The 20,224-nt window shown below is 31.9% G+C and overlaps 1 protein-coding gene across 2 annotated transcripts in view; it reads right to left on the reverse strand.

The window, feature by feature from the left end:
* Positions 1 to 2,609: 2,609 nt before the first annotated feature.
* The window catches only part of PSPC1 (paraspeckle component 1), a 78,096-nt gene continuing 60,481 nt past the window's right edge, over positions 2,610 to 20,224 (reverse strand). Inside the window, exons 7-9 of one of the 2 annotated variants that reach the window (XM_004778237.3) lie at positions 9,721 to 9,778; positions 6,283 to 6,452; positions 2,610 to 4,256 (exon numbers count right to left, since the gene is read on the reverse strand). In XM_004778237.3, the coding sequence (XP_004778294.1) occupies positions 4,071 to 4,256; positions 6,283 to 6,452; positions 9,721 to 9,778 (414 nt within the window). In that variant the 3' untranslated portion in view covers positions 2,610 to 4,070. The remainder of the gene's footprint in view (positions 4,257 to 6,282; positions 6,453 to 9,720; positions 9,779 to 20,224) is intronic. The other variant, XM_045072422.1, reaches the window with a different exon arrangement.

The following is a 20,224-nucleotide window of genomic DNA, read 5'->3' on the forward strand; positions in this document are numbered from 1 at the left end:
ATTTTGGAAGATCAGTATCTTCCACTGATCCCACCAGGTAAATAAAAAAAAAAAAAATCAAATAATAAGTATCAACCAAAAGGAATCCCTAAAGATAATTATAATCTAAACATGGTTTTATAGAAAAAGACAAGAAGTAATATTCCCAAGGTAACGACATTCTGGTTCTGCCTTTAAATATTCAGTCTTTTAAGATTCAAACTTCAACTATTAATAGTTTTTCAGTAATCAAGAAAACAAAATTTCAAGATGGCTTTTCTACATGTAGAAGACAGTGCTTTTGACAAATAAAAAAAATACAATATATAATACATAAACAGAGTTCAATCAGACACTATTAAAAAAATTTAAGATCAGATACTAAAAAATATATATATAATATCCCCAGAGTGATGTTCTAAAAATTACTAGTCCACACTCAACTGGGAAGCTTTGTGTGTTTCATTTTACACAACTGTGAACAATTATGTAAAGTGAGCACACAAAAATTGTTTCCTGTTTTTAGAAATTTGGTTCTGAAGGGTGCAGGAAAGGTAATAATGCTCTTGAAAGTATGCCACTACTCTCGATGTATTTAATCATCATTTATTTAGGATGAAATAAACCCAAACGGGTCTATTTAACTTAAGTGATGGACTTGCTACTTACTTTGAAGTAGTTTCCACCTCTTCCCTCCACCCTGTCCCAAATAAGTCCATGTCAACAAGCATCTATCAATGAAGTAATCACAGGAACATACTTACAATTGCTTAATTTAGGAGTCAGATATGTGGGTGTTCACGAACTTATTTTTGAAAATAGTCTTTCAAATCATTAGCACTTTCTTATATTTCAGGAACATATTTTAACATATTATGAGATATTATAACACAACAACACACACAAAACATTTAAATACCACAATATTCCCCAGAAAATTTCCTGTTTTTGCAAAAAAAAAATATATCCCTTTTATTTCTTATAGTCCCATTTGACACTAAATTTCAAAACTTTTAAAAAAGGTTTAAACATAAACATCACATTCACAAGACTTTTTTTTTTCAATCACACACTTATTTCAATCACACACGTATCTTTTTCTAATTCAGAATCTTGGCTGTAATTAGCAACCAAACCCCCAAATATTAATTAGTGACCATTAATCATTCACACTAATTACTCAGTAATTAGTATAGACTTTACTTTTAAATACCAAGTTACTGAAATGTTCAACAAGTATGTTTTGAATAAAATGTGAAGATGTAACTTCAATTAGTACTTGAGAGACAAGATCTAACATTCCATTAATGTCCTTGTTGATGATTTCTATTTCTTATATTAAATAGCAATTCTGGAGAAAACAGGTTATTTTTTCCTCTAATATTATGGATACCGTTGGGTTAAATAATTTCTTTCACTGAGTGCTCAGTACTCATTTTAAAAAGAAAAATCCAAAATTTCAAGGAATAACAAATTGGGTTTTCTGAAATCTGGACGAACCAAAAGTTCTTTAAAAACTAGGTCTGTCAAAAAACAAAGAAACAAAACAAAACAAAAAAACTAGATCTGGCAAGAAGAAAAACAATTTATTTATCTTCAAAGCAAACAAAAAATGGGTAAATTTTGACAAAATAATTAGAAAAATGGGTGTTTATTTTATATACATTACTTACATAATAATAGCATATGAAATCTAAATCCTACAGACTTTTAATTCAGTAAATTATGACACAGAAAGAAACATGATACTGTGAAATTCTAAGATTGTTTCATATTAGCTTTTTATGGAAAATTATGGTAGCATATGACAAGTTCACACTTATTTAGAAAAGCTAATATTATTTATTTTTATATCTACTGCTTTTAAGCAAATGATATTCAAATATCTTCCTCAGTCTGTATACTAATTCACAAGAAAAAGTACTGACTGAACCAGCCACAAAGTTGTTCATACAAAAACACTAAAAACTGAGTAACTGGGGATTCACAGATGTTCCACTTGACTGTCACTCAGAAGCTGACTGTTCCCAGGGTAAACTTGGTAAATACTGGAACAAAGGTTTTCTTGATGCAGGGAAAAAGCTGTGTAGAACTTTATTCTTGGAGCCAGAGTTGAGCCGGACACTAGAACGTTCAGGAGATAAGGACATCTCTTTGTGTACTGGCTTTCAAATGTTCTTGAATCAATGTTACAGAATTTCACAGCCTTGGCCAAAGACAGCTTGGTATGAACATCAAAGGATCAAGTCTTTCCCACTCTTAATTCAGTTTTGAAGCAAAATACAAAGCTAGCAAACCTGGGATTATATGAATAAAAATAAAGATGATGGGAAAGGTATATTTAGGTGCAATAGGTATCATTTAAAAATTATAGTTAATGTTAAAACTCCCTACACTGCAACTAATTAAATTCCACTCCCTGTCAACTCATCATACACGTGGAAAATGTGATGAGAACAATCTTTTTTGACTATTACTTACAACTTCCAAATCGTGTTTTCAAGTATTTGCCAAAAAACAAAAGCCTATGAATACTGCAAATTTTAGAAAATAATTCTATCCATACAGCTGTGTTTAAAAAATATGTGAAACAGTACAAAAGAAAAATGTTACAAAAGAATGCATCTCAATTTTGCTTCACAACTGCTTTTATGCAAGATTTTAAATTAACTGAATTTATTTTTTTACAAAGTATGCCTTCCAGCATAAACAAATACCATGCAAAAACAAGTTAATTTTTACATACTGTTCATTTCAAAACAGAATAGTTTTCATAAAAATGCTAAAAGCATGATACAGTAACACACTAAAATGTGAGAAATAACTGTTATAATCAATAGCTGATGCATCAGATTTGTGGCTTAATGTAAATATATAATTCCTTAAACATAATTTTAAATTAAACATGGCTAACATACAAAAGTTTAAATATAACAAGGACTTTGTTTTAGAATAACAATTATAATGGGATTAAAAATCAGTTTATTCCTAGTACTGAAAATCAAACTTCAAAATACCTATTTGACAGTAGAGGGAACTAATCTGATCCAATGATCTCAGCCATTCTCAAATTAATTTTTTCTTTTTTAAATCACCACTTGAACTGTATTCCTTGGAAACAAACACAACTGGCCTGTCAGACAAGTTTACTGGACTTAACTATAGGATGATATTTACAACACCACAAAGTTAATCCATCTTTAATACTTCTGTAAACATTCTCAAGAAATACCCAATTCTAAACCACACCAAATCCTCTTTTAAAATCCAACCTAACAGTATTTTTTTATTTTAAAAGAAAATTAAAAGGGTAAGATCTAGATACGGACACCAAATAATGGCAGATAAGATTACAAATAGGCATAATTTTAAAAGCAAAAGAGATTTGCCTCCAAACAGTTTTTTTTTCCAAGATTCAAAAGGTTTATTTGAAAAAATCAGCACAGGACAAAGATATCCTTAATATTCCTTCTCAGAATATTTGAATATTCAGAATCTATATGAAATGTAGACAGCAACTCTGATTTCACAGAAAGAACATCATGGTTTTATACAAATGTAAACCCATTCCCACATCCCTCCCCAACGTACTATTTTTATCCACCCCTTACTGACATTAGCTTGTTCACTAAGCTTCTATCTTCAGTGCTACTTGCAAAAACTAAAAAAGAGAAAATCATTTTCATTTTTAAATCATTGGGATTAATTAAAGCAACCAAAGTATTACTGTTACAGCAAAGTTTAGTAAAACTATGAGAGAATACTACTAATAACATTTGTAAATTATCCAAAATGATTTCTTTATTAAGATTAAGTAACTACACAGACTTCACAGTTCTATGGCATATGTATATTTAGCTAAAGTCACAAACACATTTTAACATTCACAATGATGAGCATCATCATTACCATTCTAATCTACAAAGGTTATGTATGAATAAAGAAAAATACAAAAACCTCAAGTTTTACAAAAAAAAACTTTAAAGTCTACATACATTAACAATAAAACCATTTCTTCCAGGTAACAAGTAAAAGTGTAAAGGCATACCACTGAGGTTTTTTTCTCTTAGTAGCCAGGAATGAAATAATGTTTAATATCTACGACGCTTATTAGGGCCTTCAAAGTTGCCCCCTTGGCTTCCTCTACCAAAACCACCAGGACCACCACTAACAGGACCTACACCACTCATTGGTGCTTGAGGGGTTTCAGAACCTGTTCTACTCCCCATAGGTGATCCCATCTGAGATGATGGTCCTTGAGGAAATCTATCATTGTGCTATAATACCACATAATAAATATGAAGTCCATTTGGAACACGCCAAATGTAAGTGACAAGAAAAATTGGCAAAATCCCAAGTGGTGGTGTCATGAAGTTCAGCAGAAAGTCCAGCAGAATCAGGATCACACATAGAAGGAAGAAAGGAGCAATTTAATTAGTTACTACGTTTAAAAAAAAAAAAAAAGCATCTGAAGAGTTACAATTGCTAATGCTATGCCCCAATTTCATGAAAAAAAGAACTGATTTTAAGAAGTAAGTGAGTGCCATTTAAACCTAATCAGTATTACAACACTGTTCTGATCTCTCTTTTTCTTAAAAGCTTATACTGTGCTGTGTAATAAAAAATATTTTTTTTTGAAAATCAAAGAGGTAAAACTGGGGAGCAGCATCACATTGAAAAAATAAACATTTTAAAAATTTCAACAGTAATGCTTTTAACAAAAAAAAGTACTAGTACAAAAACAAAGAGTTAAATTTCAGCATTAAAACCTTTGAGGTGTTTTTCCAGAAAGACTATTAATGGGAAAACAGATACAGTTTTAAAAACCTGACAGTTTACTAATATGTACTACTAATAGCACAATTAAATAAATATCTGAAACATATGCTTTGGAAAACTTTACAATAACAATATACGTTAATCTCAAAGGATGACCAGAAATCCCTACATGCAGTAGTAAAATGTCACTGTGAAAAAGCCCAAGGGTGATATTCAAATAAAGGTCACAATTTCAGGGAGAGGGGTGGGAAAATGGGCCAGTTAATATTACTCTTAAGTTACTACAGATGATTGATTATATGCTACAGAAAAACTTAACCAAAGTAGTAAAAGTTTTTACTTAGCTTTTCAACATTTTACTATAATATAAAGCCTCCAAAGAAGGAAACAAGTACACTAATTATATCATGTGCCATCTAATCATAGATACTATGGCACTGCCTTTTTATCTCTGTACATAAACACTCATTAAAAAAAAAACTGCTGGCATGTCTAATTTTTCCAAATTTTTAAAAGACTGCATTAAAGTAATTAAGTTTTAAAAATGATGAAACACTGTATCCATCCATTCTAAGATGCACATTCACTTTTAACATCTCTGAAACAGTATGGATTTATATTTGATGGCATGTCTGAATTTAATTGGCAGTGCTTTTTCTTTCTTAGCAGCAATGACGCCTTAACATCTGCTGTGTAATTCCAAAACTAAACTGCCTTTTCAAAACATACAATCAACCAATCTTCCTTTTCTGAATATTATTTAGAACAACCATTAACAAAACCAAATGAGAAAATGTTCTGCCAAGAGCCTCATTTAAACAGTGATAGACTTCAAGGAAAATGAGAGAAGTTACGAGTCTTGCTACTGATATTCAAATAAAATAAGAACTACTGAAAAATTTTGCTTTTATAATTATTTGACCCAAACAAAGATATCTTCACACTGTCAAACCAAGAAATAAACTGTATGCTTTTTAAATTTTGTAACAAATACAAAATGAGTAATTCTGTAAGACTGCAAAATGTAAACTGAAAATACACGTTAAAATTTTAATATACATTATTTTATAGTTTAAAAAAGTTCCCTGAAATTAATCGTAAGTGATCTTTTCGTTAAAAGTGTTTACTAAAACCTGTTTTCACACATACTGGAGTTTCATTCCCCACCAAAGGTAAGGAGTCCACACAGGAAAAGAACACAATCTTAAAATACTTGGCCTTTACAGTGAATACTAAGAGGTGGATACACACTAAAAGCAATATAAAAATAACTGTAATTAATATGTATCTGCCATATACTTGAGTACAAAAGCGCGCCAAGAATGGTAAATTAACTCTTGTTATATATAAAAATTGCCTCTCATAAGTCAATATAGAACTTCACAAAATTACGTTTCCTTCACTGCATCGTGACCTTTACTGCCAAGACAAATGATGCCAAATTATGTTAAGTGTGAAGTTACCTTTGGGGCAGAAAAATATGTATTACTGAATATAATCAAAATAATGTTTATGATACATTACCACTGCTCCATTATCTGGCATCATTGGAGTTCCCATATTTGCAGCTCCTTCTGGTCCCATGGCAGGACCAGGACCCATTGGTGGGCCAGGTATAGTTCCTCTGTTGTTCATATTCATACCCATCATTGGAGGAGGACCTTGGTTACCAGCAGGTGCTGGGCTAAATGCATCTACGCAAAACAATCTATACTTAGAGCTGTCCTATCTTAGTTTAGTAAACATTAAAAACTTAACAATACTTATGCAAACTATATAACAACTATTATCAAAATCACTTCCTTCTTTGAGAACAGGGCACCTAATTTTATCTACTCCATAATAGAGCATTACCTACACTACAGAATTTTCAACCCAAAATCAAATGTATATAAAACAAATGAGAGAACTATCAGTTATTGTAGGATATTTGAGACTGTCAAAGCTTCAAAGTTTTTTTAAAAAATGAGTATTACTTGTTATAGTCTGCTTTTTTAAGAAACTACTCTCTTACAATGGTAACTATATTATACCAGTTTAAATTAACAGCCAAGGATTAGCACTTGGAAACTATAAGTAGGTATATAAAGTTCACTAAAACTAACCTCTTGACTTTAATGTAAGTTACTGAACATATTCCAAAATTATAGGAGGTACTATTTTTTAACTTGAAACATTACAGCAATAGGCAATCTAAGCAGAACCACTGAAAAGCGCCATCATGACAACGCTTATTTTTTAAAAGCAAATATAAACATTAACAGAGCTATCTGAATTTTTTCGACATACTAAAAATTATAGAAATGGGGATAATCGTATATACTTCAAATTTTTCCATCAAAAAGATATCCACCCAACCTCATGTTAATTCCAATAGTGTTTGAGCTGAAATATTGTATTTATAATGGTTTCAAATACAACATTTTAACAAATCTTCTTTGAATTTTATTTTTAAAAGTATTCATACTTTATTTCATTAAAAATTCGTAACAGACAAACTCCAACTTAGAGTTCTCTTCTAGTGTTTCGTTCTATAGGTCAATTTTATAACCCTCAGAACTCAATTTCTCAAAAACACATTATAACAGGAGATTGATACTTTCATTCAAACCCAGAACTCTATCTAGGACCAAATGCAGCTGACTTCTACATAAGACTGAGCCCAGGGAGCAACTGGAAGGAAAAAGTCTTTCTTACTCCCTACCAGTCCCTGGCAATATACAGACTACCACTCTCAACCCAATCCTTGGGAACTTAGCCACTTCATGAGATGAAATTATTTTCCTTAATCCCAAAATATCCCTGCAAACAAACTGAATATTGTAACTATCCAAGAATATTTCTATTCCCTTAGCATAGCTATAAATAAAAATTTTTACTAGAATTCCATGACATGTCCCACATGGAAATGAGGAAGAATGGAGACACTATCTATAAGGAATCTTAACTTTCCCTAAAAAGAACAGATCAAGGATTAGGATTTTCTTCTCTTTTTAATAAAATATAGTTTTTACACTTAAATTGCAAGATTCAAATATAACTATACAACTATGGGTATAATAAATCAAAAATAACATTTCCAACTATCAGTAATTAGAGTCTTATTTCTAGTAATTAAGATTTCTATCACTTTACTTTAATTACTTTTTATTTACTTTTTATTTACTTTAATTACTTCACTTAAAGCAAATTTAAAGATCTAAGAAATGTTAGAATTATCTGGTCCCCTGAAAACAGTTTTATAATCTATGTTTTACTTGGCAGTACACTGGTGATACACCAGAAGATCTTTTGCCACATTCTATCAATGTAATTTGATAAGAATATGACAATTTACTGATTCAACAGTGGCATTCAACTGCATGATAATGATTCATAACTCTAGTAAGCCATCAGGACAAGGTCTCGGATTGAATAAAATGTACATTGGAGAAAATTAAATGGACTGGACTTAAGGGGAGTTGAGAAAGTGCTCAATTGTAATATGGTTCTCTAATGAAATAAAATGCCATAAAAAATTTTAGTTCTCTTAAATTCCTAACTAATTAAGGAAACTAAAGGTATACACTCTCATTATTCTTCTGATAAAGTTGCTAAAAGTCAATTAGAATGCTTCCAAGGTCTCAGCAACATCAGAAATATTTCAGCTGCTTCTAATGTTAATGACAGTCTAATAATTATAATGGCATTTTAAAGTACCTCCAATCCATAACCTCACATTTATAACGCTTAAATAAACTATCTGTATTATATTATACACTATTCTACAACTTACTTTTAAAAGACATAATAATACTGAAGTACTTGTACATTACCAGATATTCAACTGTGTCTCTATAACTTATGTCCTACAACTGTACCTACAGAACTTATGTATTCTTTGTTCACCAATTAATTTATGTATCCATAACTAATTTCAAATTAAGATCTTTATAGGTAAGGGTCATGTATCATGCTTCCTTTGTATATCAGAAATGCTTAGTAACTTCTTACTGGTAGGTAAGAAAAATGACAAAATATATAGCAATGAACAATTTCAGATGATCTGATTGAAAGTAGCAAATAAACTGCACGAGAAATCAGAGGAAAAAAGGTAGATCACAGAAAATGTTCATCCCACATATTACTTTTTTTTTTTACTCCATACACTATATATCCTAAGTACTACATGCTAATGGTAATGTAATCTCTACAATATGTATACTTTGAGTTATGTAAAGATTTTAATTTTGTGACAGCTTCTGTGGGACAATATGAAACAAGTATTTTAAAAATTTATCTAATTTTTAAGTGTATGACATTTCAAATCTACTGCTTCCCTCAATAGTGGACAAGCTAATGTAGGTACTTTCTTCAAAACTTTACATAATCTCTAAAGATATGCATCAGCCCAGATGCATAAGACATATCTAATTTTCTTGACATGTCACAGATGCCTCTGAACAGTGCACTTTTGTGCACAATATGGTAGGTGAGGGCAAAATAAGCTAAACATTCAGTAAAATAAATAAAAATAACTAATACACAAAACATTACCTTACCAATAAAAATTTATAAAATACTCTCAAGAAGTTTAAAAACCCTACAAATTCAGCAACTATCAAAATTTCTAAGAAAGGTAAAAAGAGCCAATTTGAAAGCATGAAATTTGATTTTTTAAAAATGCAACATAGATATATTACACCATGGAATGACTGAACAGGTTTCAGGTTTTATCAGAGTCTATTTTTCATTAAGTCTATTAAAACATAATATACCCTTTAGCCTTCAATGAAACAAAATTCTTCCTTAGCATATTAGTTTTAATATACTTGTATTTTTTCAACTTAATATAAGAAATTTCACCATTATAAGCGCTGGTTCCAAATTTTAGTTTGCTACTGATATGTAGATACCATAAACAGCATGTACAATTCCCCAAAGAATTACAAGTTACAGAAGGCTTTTGCTTCAAATCCCTACCTCCCATGTTTATTGCTCCACGGGGACCCATATCACCCATTCTCATTTCCTGTTCTCTCTGTAAGTAAGCATAGTTGTCACAGTCAACCTATCGATCTTATGACTTTACATTTCCCATCTAAAACCAAAAAGAAAAGAATAAATTGGGACATCACTTTCCATTAAAAAATTAAAATTTTCCACATGACTTACTTAATAAGAACACTGAAAAGAAACTTCAGTCTTCCAGGTCTGGTATGCCACAGTGCTTAGAGCACTCAGTTTATACTACTAGATTATCAATGTGTCAAATTACATAAAATCTATCACAGAATGTTTTTAATGTTCAAGAGAGCAAAGACATATGCTTAGACTCCAAAAAAAGAAAAATCTAGTATTAATAACCACCAGGGCCCATTATTTTTTTCCTTCCACGAGGAAATTTTGTCTTAAAACAAAAATGACCACTACCCCTTTTATATTCAAATGTATTCAAACATCCAAAACAAACAGCTATGGCGTACTAAGCCAAAAATAAAGTTATATAGACAATTTTCATTGTTAATACACCTTTGCATTTTTGTTCAAATATTTGAGCACTGTTTTTCACCCAGGACCTAAAGATTTGCCATGAAAAGTCTCCACAACACACGATTATTAAAAGTTCAACCTAACACTGCTTCCTTTATTTGAACAAGTGTTTTACTTGGAAATCTAAATAAGTGTTATTACACAGTCAGCAAGTTCTGAAACAAAATGCTCTCGAGGTTAACTGTGATACAAAAGGTCATGCAAATGACAACTTTTAAATTTCAGTAAAATTCAACTCCTTCTAAAAACTCATTTATTAACTCATATATTAACAGTAGTTATACAGAATTAACTTCAATGAAATCTCTAGGTGAAATTACCCCAATTCTGTAATTCAAACTTGCACTATTATGATCTTTTCCATTATCAGACCAGTGTGTTAAACGTAGCAATCATAAAACACATTTTGAGACAAAGTAGAAATGTCTAAATCTTAAAAAGGTGCTTTTCTTTTGAAAGCAATTTTATTAAAATGTGATTAAAATTCTTTAAGAATACAAAATACCAGTGTAAAACACTAGGAAAAAGAGGAAGTAAAAGCCTATGGTATATGGCAGATAAGCCCAGATCTACTGCCCTTATCTAAGCTAATGGGCATGCCTCAAAATGTAACCTTTAAAAAAGCTGTGGTTAAAAAAAAATAAATCACTTACATAGCATCAGGAAGAAATATTTGTCAATTATGTAGAAAACATAAATCCCAAATTTTCTCAAAGCTATTTTTTTTAAACTTTCCTACAACAACTAAAATTTGTCTCTTCTCATAAAACGTTTGGTTAGTGATGGATACTAACTAGCAAAACAACTAGACGATTTCATAGGATGGATTTCTATTGTATGGAAAATACTACTTTATCATCAAACTTAACACTATCATCAATAAATCAAACCAAGCTGTCATTTCCTCATCACCAGAACCTGATAAAATGCAGACTGCTTCAGCATGTCCAAAACCTTCCAGGTATTATTTATAGCAGATACTTGTTATGGAAAAGCTGGTTCCATTTCAGCACCACAGTAAAATGCATGATTTTTTGACCATGACATCTTAGGTGAACAAGGGTTTAACTTTTAGTTTTGGATTTGCCTTAACAATGAAAGATGAAGAATGCAATATCTAACCCCTAACAAAGAGTAATTAAGATAATCTTATTGTATGAGACTTCAATTTTCAATTGAGACTTCAATTTTCAAATCCCCCTTAAATATTCTGACATCCTAACTGGATGCCTAGGATTCACTGGTGGGAACAAAAAGGGAGATAAAGTTTTTATTATCTCCTGATAATTTCATCTGCACCTACAATTTTCCAGAATAACAATGTTTAGCTTTATTATTCACAAAGTTCAGTACTTTGAAAAAGAAACTGTTCTATTATTCTATTTTCTTCATTAATAGAATTCTGAAGAGATTAATATATCAAATACATTTTGGATTTTTAAAAAGCATTTATTTATTAAGTAATCTCTACACTCAGCATGGAGCTCTAACTTACAACCCCAAGATCAAAAGTCACATGCTCTACTGACTGAGCCAGTCAGGCACCCCAAGACTTAGGTTTTTTAAATCAACTATTCAACAGTGACCATTACATTTCCTTTCTGAAGCTCTATTAGAAACTGGTTCCAGGGGCATCTGACTAGCTCCATCAGAAGAGCACGCATCTCTTGCATCTCAGGGTTGTGGGTTTGAGCCCCACGTTGAGTGTAGAAATCACTTAAAAATAAAAATCTTTAAAAAAGAAACAACTGGTTTTCCAGTTCTAAAATGTCTTTAAATGAAATAATCAGAATGTCTTAACAAAATCCATGCTAATGTAGCCTATCACTGCATTAAAATACATATAATACAGCATTTTTCATTAGATACATATATACTCAATTTCTTTAATACTGATGTTTCCTTAAAGAAAATTACTGAGTAGTGTTTTATATAGCTTCACACATTAAGATTAAGAAAAAGAGACAGTATAATTAGATGAGAGATCATTTTTTAACTATTTAAAAGGAGCAAAAGAAGTTTTCAACTTTCTAGTCGTATCTTAAGATTACTGTCATTTTCGCCAGAACAATGAATACTGTTACGCTGAAAAGAAATTAAAAAAAAAAGATTACTGTCATTTTCTAAAAATCCGGTACTACATACTTCTAGTAAAATGCAAAGGTCAGAGATTATATTTAAAGGTACAGGTTAGCAATGAAAATTAAGACAGTACTTCTCATTTAACTTTATTTATCAAGTATCAGTTAGGAGAAACGGTAAGGAGAAAGTTCACTATTAACTGTGTACCCACCCAAAAGGCAATACACGGCATTACACAAGACCCTCACTTCTATGAATTCTAATATCTGAAATTAGAACTGGTGCATAAAATACACGGTATTTTTGGGATACGAATTTTAATGCTTTACTACTTTACCAAAAATTAAGAGTCACGATTTGACATGAAACAACTTACATGTAAACAAAATCTTGATAAAGACTACACAGTAAGTATACTTTATTACTATGCAATAAGATAATAAAGCTATGATTAAAACTGAAAACTTGGTTTAAATGATTCAATTAATTCAATTACTCTTCACAGCAACTCTATCAAGTAGGTCTTCTATTACCCTATTTTAGAGATCATAAAACTGAGGTACAGCACTGTTAAATAATTTACTCAAGGTTGAACTAACATAAAAATTCTGCCAAAATAGAGTTCATTTAAGTTTCTACCTTCACAAAACACCTTCATTTTTTTCAAGGATTCCAACAAAACCCAACAAAAGGCATGGTTTTTAGTTATTTTTATTCACAAGTTGTGCCTTTCCATTAAAAGAATTATATATATGTATTCCTGAGCTTGTCATTGAAGTATGCTTAAATTCACAGCTGACCAAAAAAGCAAGCAAAGTATGACTGATTTCCAGAACCACATCATCAAAGCAGCATTCATTAAAACAATGGCTCTCAGAGCCTGGCGGGCAGAGTACTGAGTCCACAAGACCCTTTCGGGAAATGCACAAATTCAAAACTGCTTCATGTCTTAATAAACATTAGAACACAATTATAAAACTATAATCTAATTGGGCTTTTCAGTCTATCAACATATGTAGGAATGGTGTACAAGCAATTGGGAGGCAAAAATCTTGGTATTTTAGCAAAAATTAAGGCACTTATATTCAATTTTTACTAGTAACTATTATTTTTTTTAAAGATTTTATTTATTTGTTTGACAGACAGAGATCACAAGTAGGCAGAGAGGCAGGCAAGAGAGGCAGGCAGAGAGACAGGAATGGAAGCAGGCTCCCCGCTGGGCAGAGAGCCCCATATGGGGCTCAATCCCAGGACCCTGGGATCATGACCTGAGCAGAAAGCAGAGGCTTTAACCCACTGAGCCACCCAGGTGTCCCACTAGTAACTATTATTGTTGCAAGGGAGCAACGGGCAGGACAGCAGAGGAGAGGTTGTCTGCCCAAACAACTAATTTTAAAATTTCAACTAGAATATGTAGATGAAGCAGTTAGAATTATTTTTACTGAATCCCTGCATGTCTTTCTAATAATCTATCCAAAACAGGATATATACATGAATCACTTCTGCTTCATTCTGAAATAGGGTGGTTCTTCAAGAAAAACATTCATATGATTGGGTTGTAAACAGAATAAGATAGCATCTGACAAACTATGATTACTAACTTGTGTACAGGTATTCCTTGTTTTTCTAAAGGAGTATTATGCCACTTGGCTTTTGCGAAAGACCTACATTTGTAGTACCTGCTTTTGCTAACCAAAAAGGGATTCTTACTTCTATGGAAAAAGGCAAAAAGTGAACATAAAGTTCAGTGCGTTTTGTAGCAAGCAATTTTAGAAGCAGCAAAAATCTAGAGCAGCAAAAAGTACTACGAAGCACCCTCCCTGGGAACTATACTTAGCCTCTCATCATCAAGCTGTCATAGCTTTGAACGGTGTGTGAACATCTATGCTTAATCTAGATTTATTCTGTGGATCAGTAGCAAGATGTGTAATAAGTCTATCAGAGAGGCCTAAGAGTTGTAATTCCACAAAATATTCATTTTTCATATGAATATTAACAGTAGTTGTTTCTTCATTTTATGCCATTTTTTGGCTAACAAAAGGTATCACAGGAATGTTCCACTTTGGGACAGCATTTGGCAGACATTTTCTGACAAGATTAGTGATTTGTTTTTAATTCTGTGTAATAAACTGTATTAAAATTTAGAAGATGCACATAACTTAATGGATCAGTATTTTTCTAATGTTTGGTATATGACGTTACAAAAATCGTGCATAGGTTAAAAAAAAATAATCCAGTCAAGGTAGCCCAAAAGATTGTAATGCAATGAAGACAAAAATAGGTACACTTCTCTGAAAAGGTTAAAATATACTCGTCTCCATTTTACGAATTACTTATCTAAGTAAAGCTGGTTTTTCTTCATGCACTTTAATCAAAAGAGCATTCTGCAACAGATGGAATGCAAAAGCAAATATGGGAAGCCAGCCATTTCTATAAAGCCAAACATTAAGCAAATTTACAAAACAATAAAATACTACTCTTCCCACTACATATAAGTGGAACGTCAAGGAAATCTGCAAACATGTAAAGTGAAGCCAGTGCTCCCAGTACTACCGATTTTCTTTCAACTTTCTCTTATCTAATATGGTAATCACTGCTGTAACAAAACAAAACAAAAGCTCTTAATTTTTAATAGTGTAAAAAAATTTCAATACCAAACAGTTTAAGAACCAATGCTTTTAAGTTCTAGTCAGTATTCATTCATGAAAATAAAAGCAGAAAATCTGCACTAATGTAAAGTAAATAAACCAGTGAAGAACTTCACATTATTTTGTGTAGAATAGGATCTTTTCCTTTAATACTTAATACTCAAAATATCAACCTGTGAACTTAAAGATACTGTAGTTTCTTTTTTTTAGATAACCAAATTTAAAGGATTCACATGGTACACAAAGGTGAGTCTAAAAGTAGAATATGAATGCCTAGGGTTTAGAAAAGTACACTACATAATGATTCAACATAGTATCAACTAAAACATTTTGCAATCAATAATAAAGATATATTAATCTGACACTGAGTAATGTAAATTCCTGTTTGAATGAATGCAGTTTTAATGACCATGATCATTACTCTTTAATTTGATTAGCAGCTGAAATACTATCTAACAAACAGGGTATTTGGAAATTAAAAATGAAAGAAAAATCAATTACATGAAATATTAAGAAAATGGGTATAAAGAAAAAAATTCAAAATAAAAGGTAGGCCTCTTTGACAAGAAATTATTCACTCATTTAAAAAGTTCTAATACTGAAGGGTATATGCATCAACAAAGTAATTTTTTCTTAATAGAAATGAAGTAATTGTAAACTAAAAAGGGAAGACATGTTCCCACTGATACAAATAATAGCATGCAAACTTTCAATCATAATGATACAGAGAATGCTTGAGAATGTTAAGCAAAAATGCTTAACATTTTTATTTTTACTTCAAGTAGTTAAAAAGAGTAATTTCCAAAACATACTATTCACTACTAGACCTCAGGGCAGGGGGGAATTATGTTTTAAGCAACCTAAGACAATCTTTCAATAAATACAATCTGTGATGGTTTTTTACCCTCAATTTGAATACATACATTCCATGATATCTGGGAAAATGTTCCTCAGTTTTATAACTGTTAAAATGAAATTTTACACCATGTATCATTAGGGAATTGCAAATTAAGACAACAATGAGATACCACAACACACCAATTAGAATGACCAAAATCCTAAATACTGACAACACATAGTGCTGACAAGGATGTAGAGAATTAAGAATTCTCATTCACTGCTGATAGGGATTATAAATGGCATATTCACTTTGGAAGACAATTTAACAGTTTCTTACAAAACTAAAGATAATCTTACATACACACAATCCAGCAACTATACTCCTTGGTATTCACACAAAGGAGCTGAAAACTTGTCTGACCACACAAAAACCTGCACATGGATGTTTATAACAGCTTTTTCGTAACTGCTAAAACTTGGAAACAATCAAGATGTCCATCAGTAGGTGAATGGATAAACTGGTACATCCAGACAATGAGACATTATTTAGCACTAAAAATAAACAAGCTATCAAGCCATGAAAAGACACAGAGTAACCTTAAAATGCTTATTACCAAAAAGTCAGTATGAAAAGGCTACATATCATATGATTCCAACTATAAGACATTCTGGAAAAGGCAAAACTATAATGAAAGTAGCAGAAATCAGTGGGTCCCCAAGATTAGGAAGGAGAGGGGGATAAAGAGACAGAGGGCAGAGGATTCTTAACGGGTACATTTGTTGAAAGTCCACCGACTGCCCAACACCAAAGTGAACCCTAACATAAACTATTTTCTTTTGGCAATAATGATGTTCCATTGTGATAGTGAAGGACTCTGGATACATGTTGGCGGAAGGAGATATATGGGAAATCTCTATCTTCGGCTCAATTCTGCTATGAATCTAAAACTAAAAATTAGTCTATTAAAAATTTTATTTATCTGTCAGAGAGAGAGAGAGAGAGAGAGGGAGCGCACATGCACAAGCAGGAGGAGCGGCAAGCAGAGAGAGAAGCAGGCTCCGCGCTGAGCACAGAGCCCAATGTGGAACTCGATCCCAGGACCCTGGGATCATGACCTGAGACGAAGGCAGATGCTAAACCAACTGAGCCATTCAGGCATCCCTATTAAAAATTTTTTATGTTTCTTTTAGTTACGAATAATAAAGATTTGTTACTTGTTAAATTTAAAATCAGAAGTAAGAGGAAACAAATTTAAGTAGGAAGGCTGACATCTTAGCTCACTATATTCATTAACGTCAAGACAAAAACCTCTTAATCTACATTCACTCAATGTACTTTTTTAAAAAAGATTTTATTTATTTATTTGACAGAGAGAGATCACAAGTTAAGCAGAGGGTCAGGCAGAGAGAGGAAGGAAAGTAGACTCCCTGCCAAGCAAAAAGCCCAATGCAGAGCTCGATCCCAGGACCCTGAGATCATGACCTGAGCCGAAGGCAGAGGCTGAACCCACTGAGCCACCCAGGTGCCCCTCACTCAATGTATTTTTAAAGCCTGGTTTGGGTACCTTTAAAAGATTATGCTTGGTGTCACTGTCAAATACAGAAATTGCAGCTTTTTAATAACTAGGGTGGTTTTCTAACTGAAGATTAATTAAATATAATTACATATAATCATCATGTATCAAGAGACGGAAGGGAATAAATATTTTAAACAAATTATTTTTAAAACAAATTCATATTCAACTAAGAATATTTTTAATCATATACCCAAGGGACATTTTCAAAATTATCATTATCACCATCACCTTTCAACTGTTATGGCAAACTTTAAAGAGATGCTTTTAAAAATTGAAACTGGGGGCGCCTGGGTGGCTCAGTGGGTTAAGCCGCTGCCTTCGGCTCAGGTCATGATCTCAGGGTCCTGGGATCGAGTCCCGCATCGGGCTCTCTGCTCAGCAGGGAGCCTGCTTCTCTCTCTCTCTCTGCCTGCCTCTGCCTCTCCATCTACTTGTGATTTCTCTCTGTCAAATAAATAAATAAAATCTTTAAAAAAAAAAAAAAAAATAAAAAAAAAATAAAAATTGAAACTGATTAGAAATATTTATTCAGATTTGATTATTCTATCCTAAACTCTTAAAGAAATCAACCACGATGGTATCAGCTACAGCCACAAACACAGTATTTTGAATAGTGTCCTATCAAAAAGCTCACATAATACTGGTAACTGGTTCGCATTTCTTCACCCATAACCTCTTAACCAGTACATTTCCTTACCAAAGTCAAAACAACTATCATGACTGGTCAGACTATGATAGGAAAGATGAAACAGAAGGACTAATATAAACTGTATAAGAAGAAATGCCAAACTGGCCCCATCAACAGAAGAAAGCAGTGGAAGGAACAAACAAAAGCACATGTGTTCTGATGTATAAAGAATTAAAGTATATATTTAATGGGGAATCTTTCTGTTAATGATATTAGGCATTACATTATTTTAGCAGTATGCCAGAAACACTGAAATTTTAACAAATTATGTTTTTCCTAAGTAGATAACTCAAAGCTACAGGTACATTTATAAGAATTCTAAAAATATTTCAGTGGGAAAAAAATAAAACAAAAAAATATATATATTTCAGTGGTAACTAAATAAAATCCAAGTATTTAAAATATACAATTATAAGAGAAACTACTATAATAAGCATATCAATTGTTTAAAAGCAGAATTTTAAGAAGCAGTAATAGGCCAAATGAAGAAGTTACTTAGTGAGAAACAAGGTAAATTTACAACCAGAAAACAGAGAACATGAAACATGATGTACAATATAGCGCAGGATATCATAAGACAAAATATAGGCAGACTTACCCATATACTTTCAATTGCTTGAAATTTTAAACAGAAATAAAAACATTTCATCAGCAGAGCATATTCACAAACCCAAGTTCCTACCCCATCACTAATAGTTAGATAATAACTACAGAGAGATATTAACATTCACATTTATTTAGTCAGATTTGATATAAAACTCTAGCATTTCAGGTGATACTAGCAGAACTTTATGTCCTCAATACAAAGTACAAAAGATACTAGATGGAGGCTGACCTAAAAAAAATTTTTTTTACACAATCACCTTGTAGAACAACTCCTATTTCAGGGTGGCTCTAAATATAATGCTAAGTCACAAAGCAGAAGTAACAAGTTGAATTTTTATGTCTTCCTAGAATCTTTTTAATTCAACTTAATACCTAAAAATCTTATTATTTATATCACACATATGTGACATCTCAAAAAGTGTTTACTTTAGTTAACATTTCTATTTGCCAATCTTGACTTTCTTCTTCTCAATCCCTCCAGAAAGGTAAACATGAGCTGAAAGATCTTATCATTCTGAACAAACATGAGAACAACTGACCATTTCAAATGAAAAGACATGATGTATATCTACAACACAGTGGAATAATAAACCATTCATATTTTTTTAAAAAATCCAAAATAATCTCTACAACAGTGCCAAGGCTACTCAATGCACTCTTCACGTTCCCTAGCAGAGAATCTTTCTCTTAACTCTCAAAACTTTTTAGCTGTATCTCTGTATACTTTTACGTAGATACTCTACACCTAATCCTCAAAGACCTGACCCTGAGCTTGATTCATTTCTGTATCCTCCAAGGTACCCAAGCACTCTGTTCCGAAATAGTAAAACAGTGAACAAATTTTCTTATTAAATGGAAACCTCTAAATCTTCCTGTAAGTCTAATGCTCTTATAGGATATTCAAGTGGGATCCAAATAATGAAAAGTTAGGTGTGCTGAAAACCAAACAAAAAAATTGTTATTTGACTATTTTTGAAAAATTTACTGTTACGGGATTCCATTATGAAGTCTACAAAAATATCAATAGTCTTAACACCACCTATGTTTCAAAACTACAAAGGCTTAACATCTGAGACATTAGTATTCAATAAATACCAAAGTATTGTGACCCAAAAAGAAGAGTGAAAATTGTCTGACTGAGGAGGACTGGTATTTGAAAAACAGGACATCAAACAACTATTTAATTCTCCCTATTCGTGTCTAAGTAACTACAATATGACAAACACAGACTCTCAAACTCAAAAAATTCAAAGAGGCAAATTAGTTGGTAACAAAGTCAGAAAATAATTAGAATGTAATGTGGTAAGCATTAAAAAAGAATATTGAAAAGGATACAGCTGAGGTGTATAGTCAGAGAAGGTTATGCATACACTGAGTACATTCTCCAGGAGGAAAGAGATAAAGAAATTTTTCTGATTATAAGCCTCTCTGAAACTCTAATGGAAGGTAAGACAAAAAAGGACACTAATCATCTAACTGGACACAGAAATAAT

This window comes from Mustela putorius, unplaced genomic scaffold, assembly GCF_011764305.1.
Source record: "Mustela putorius furo isolate JIRA1106 unplaced genomic scaffold, ASM1176430v1.1 tig00004035_pilon_pilon_pilon, whole genome shotgun sequence".
NCBI classification, from domain to species: domain Eukaryota; kingdom Metazoa; phylum Chordata; class Mammalia; order Carnivora; family Mustelidae; genus Mustela; species Mustela putorius.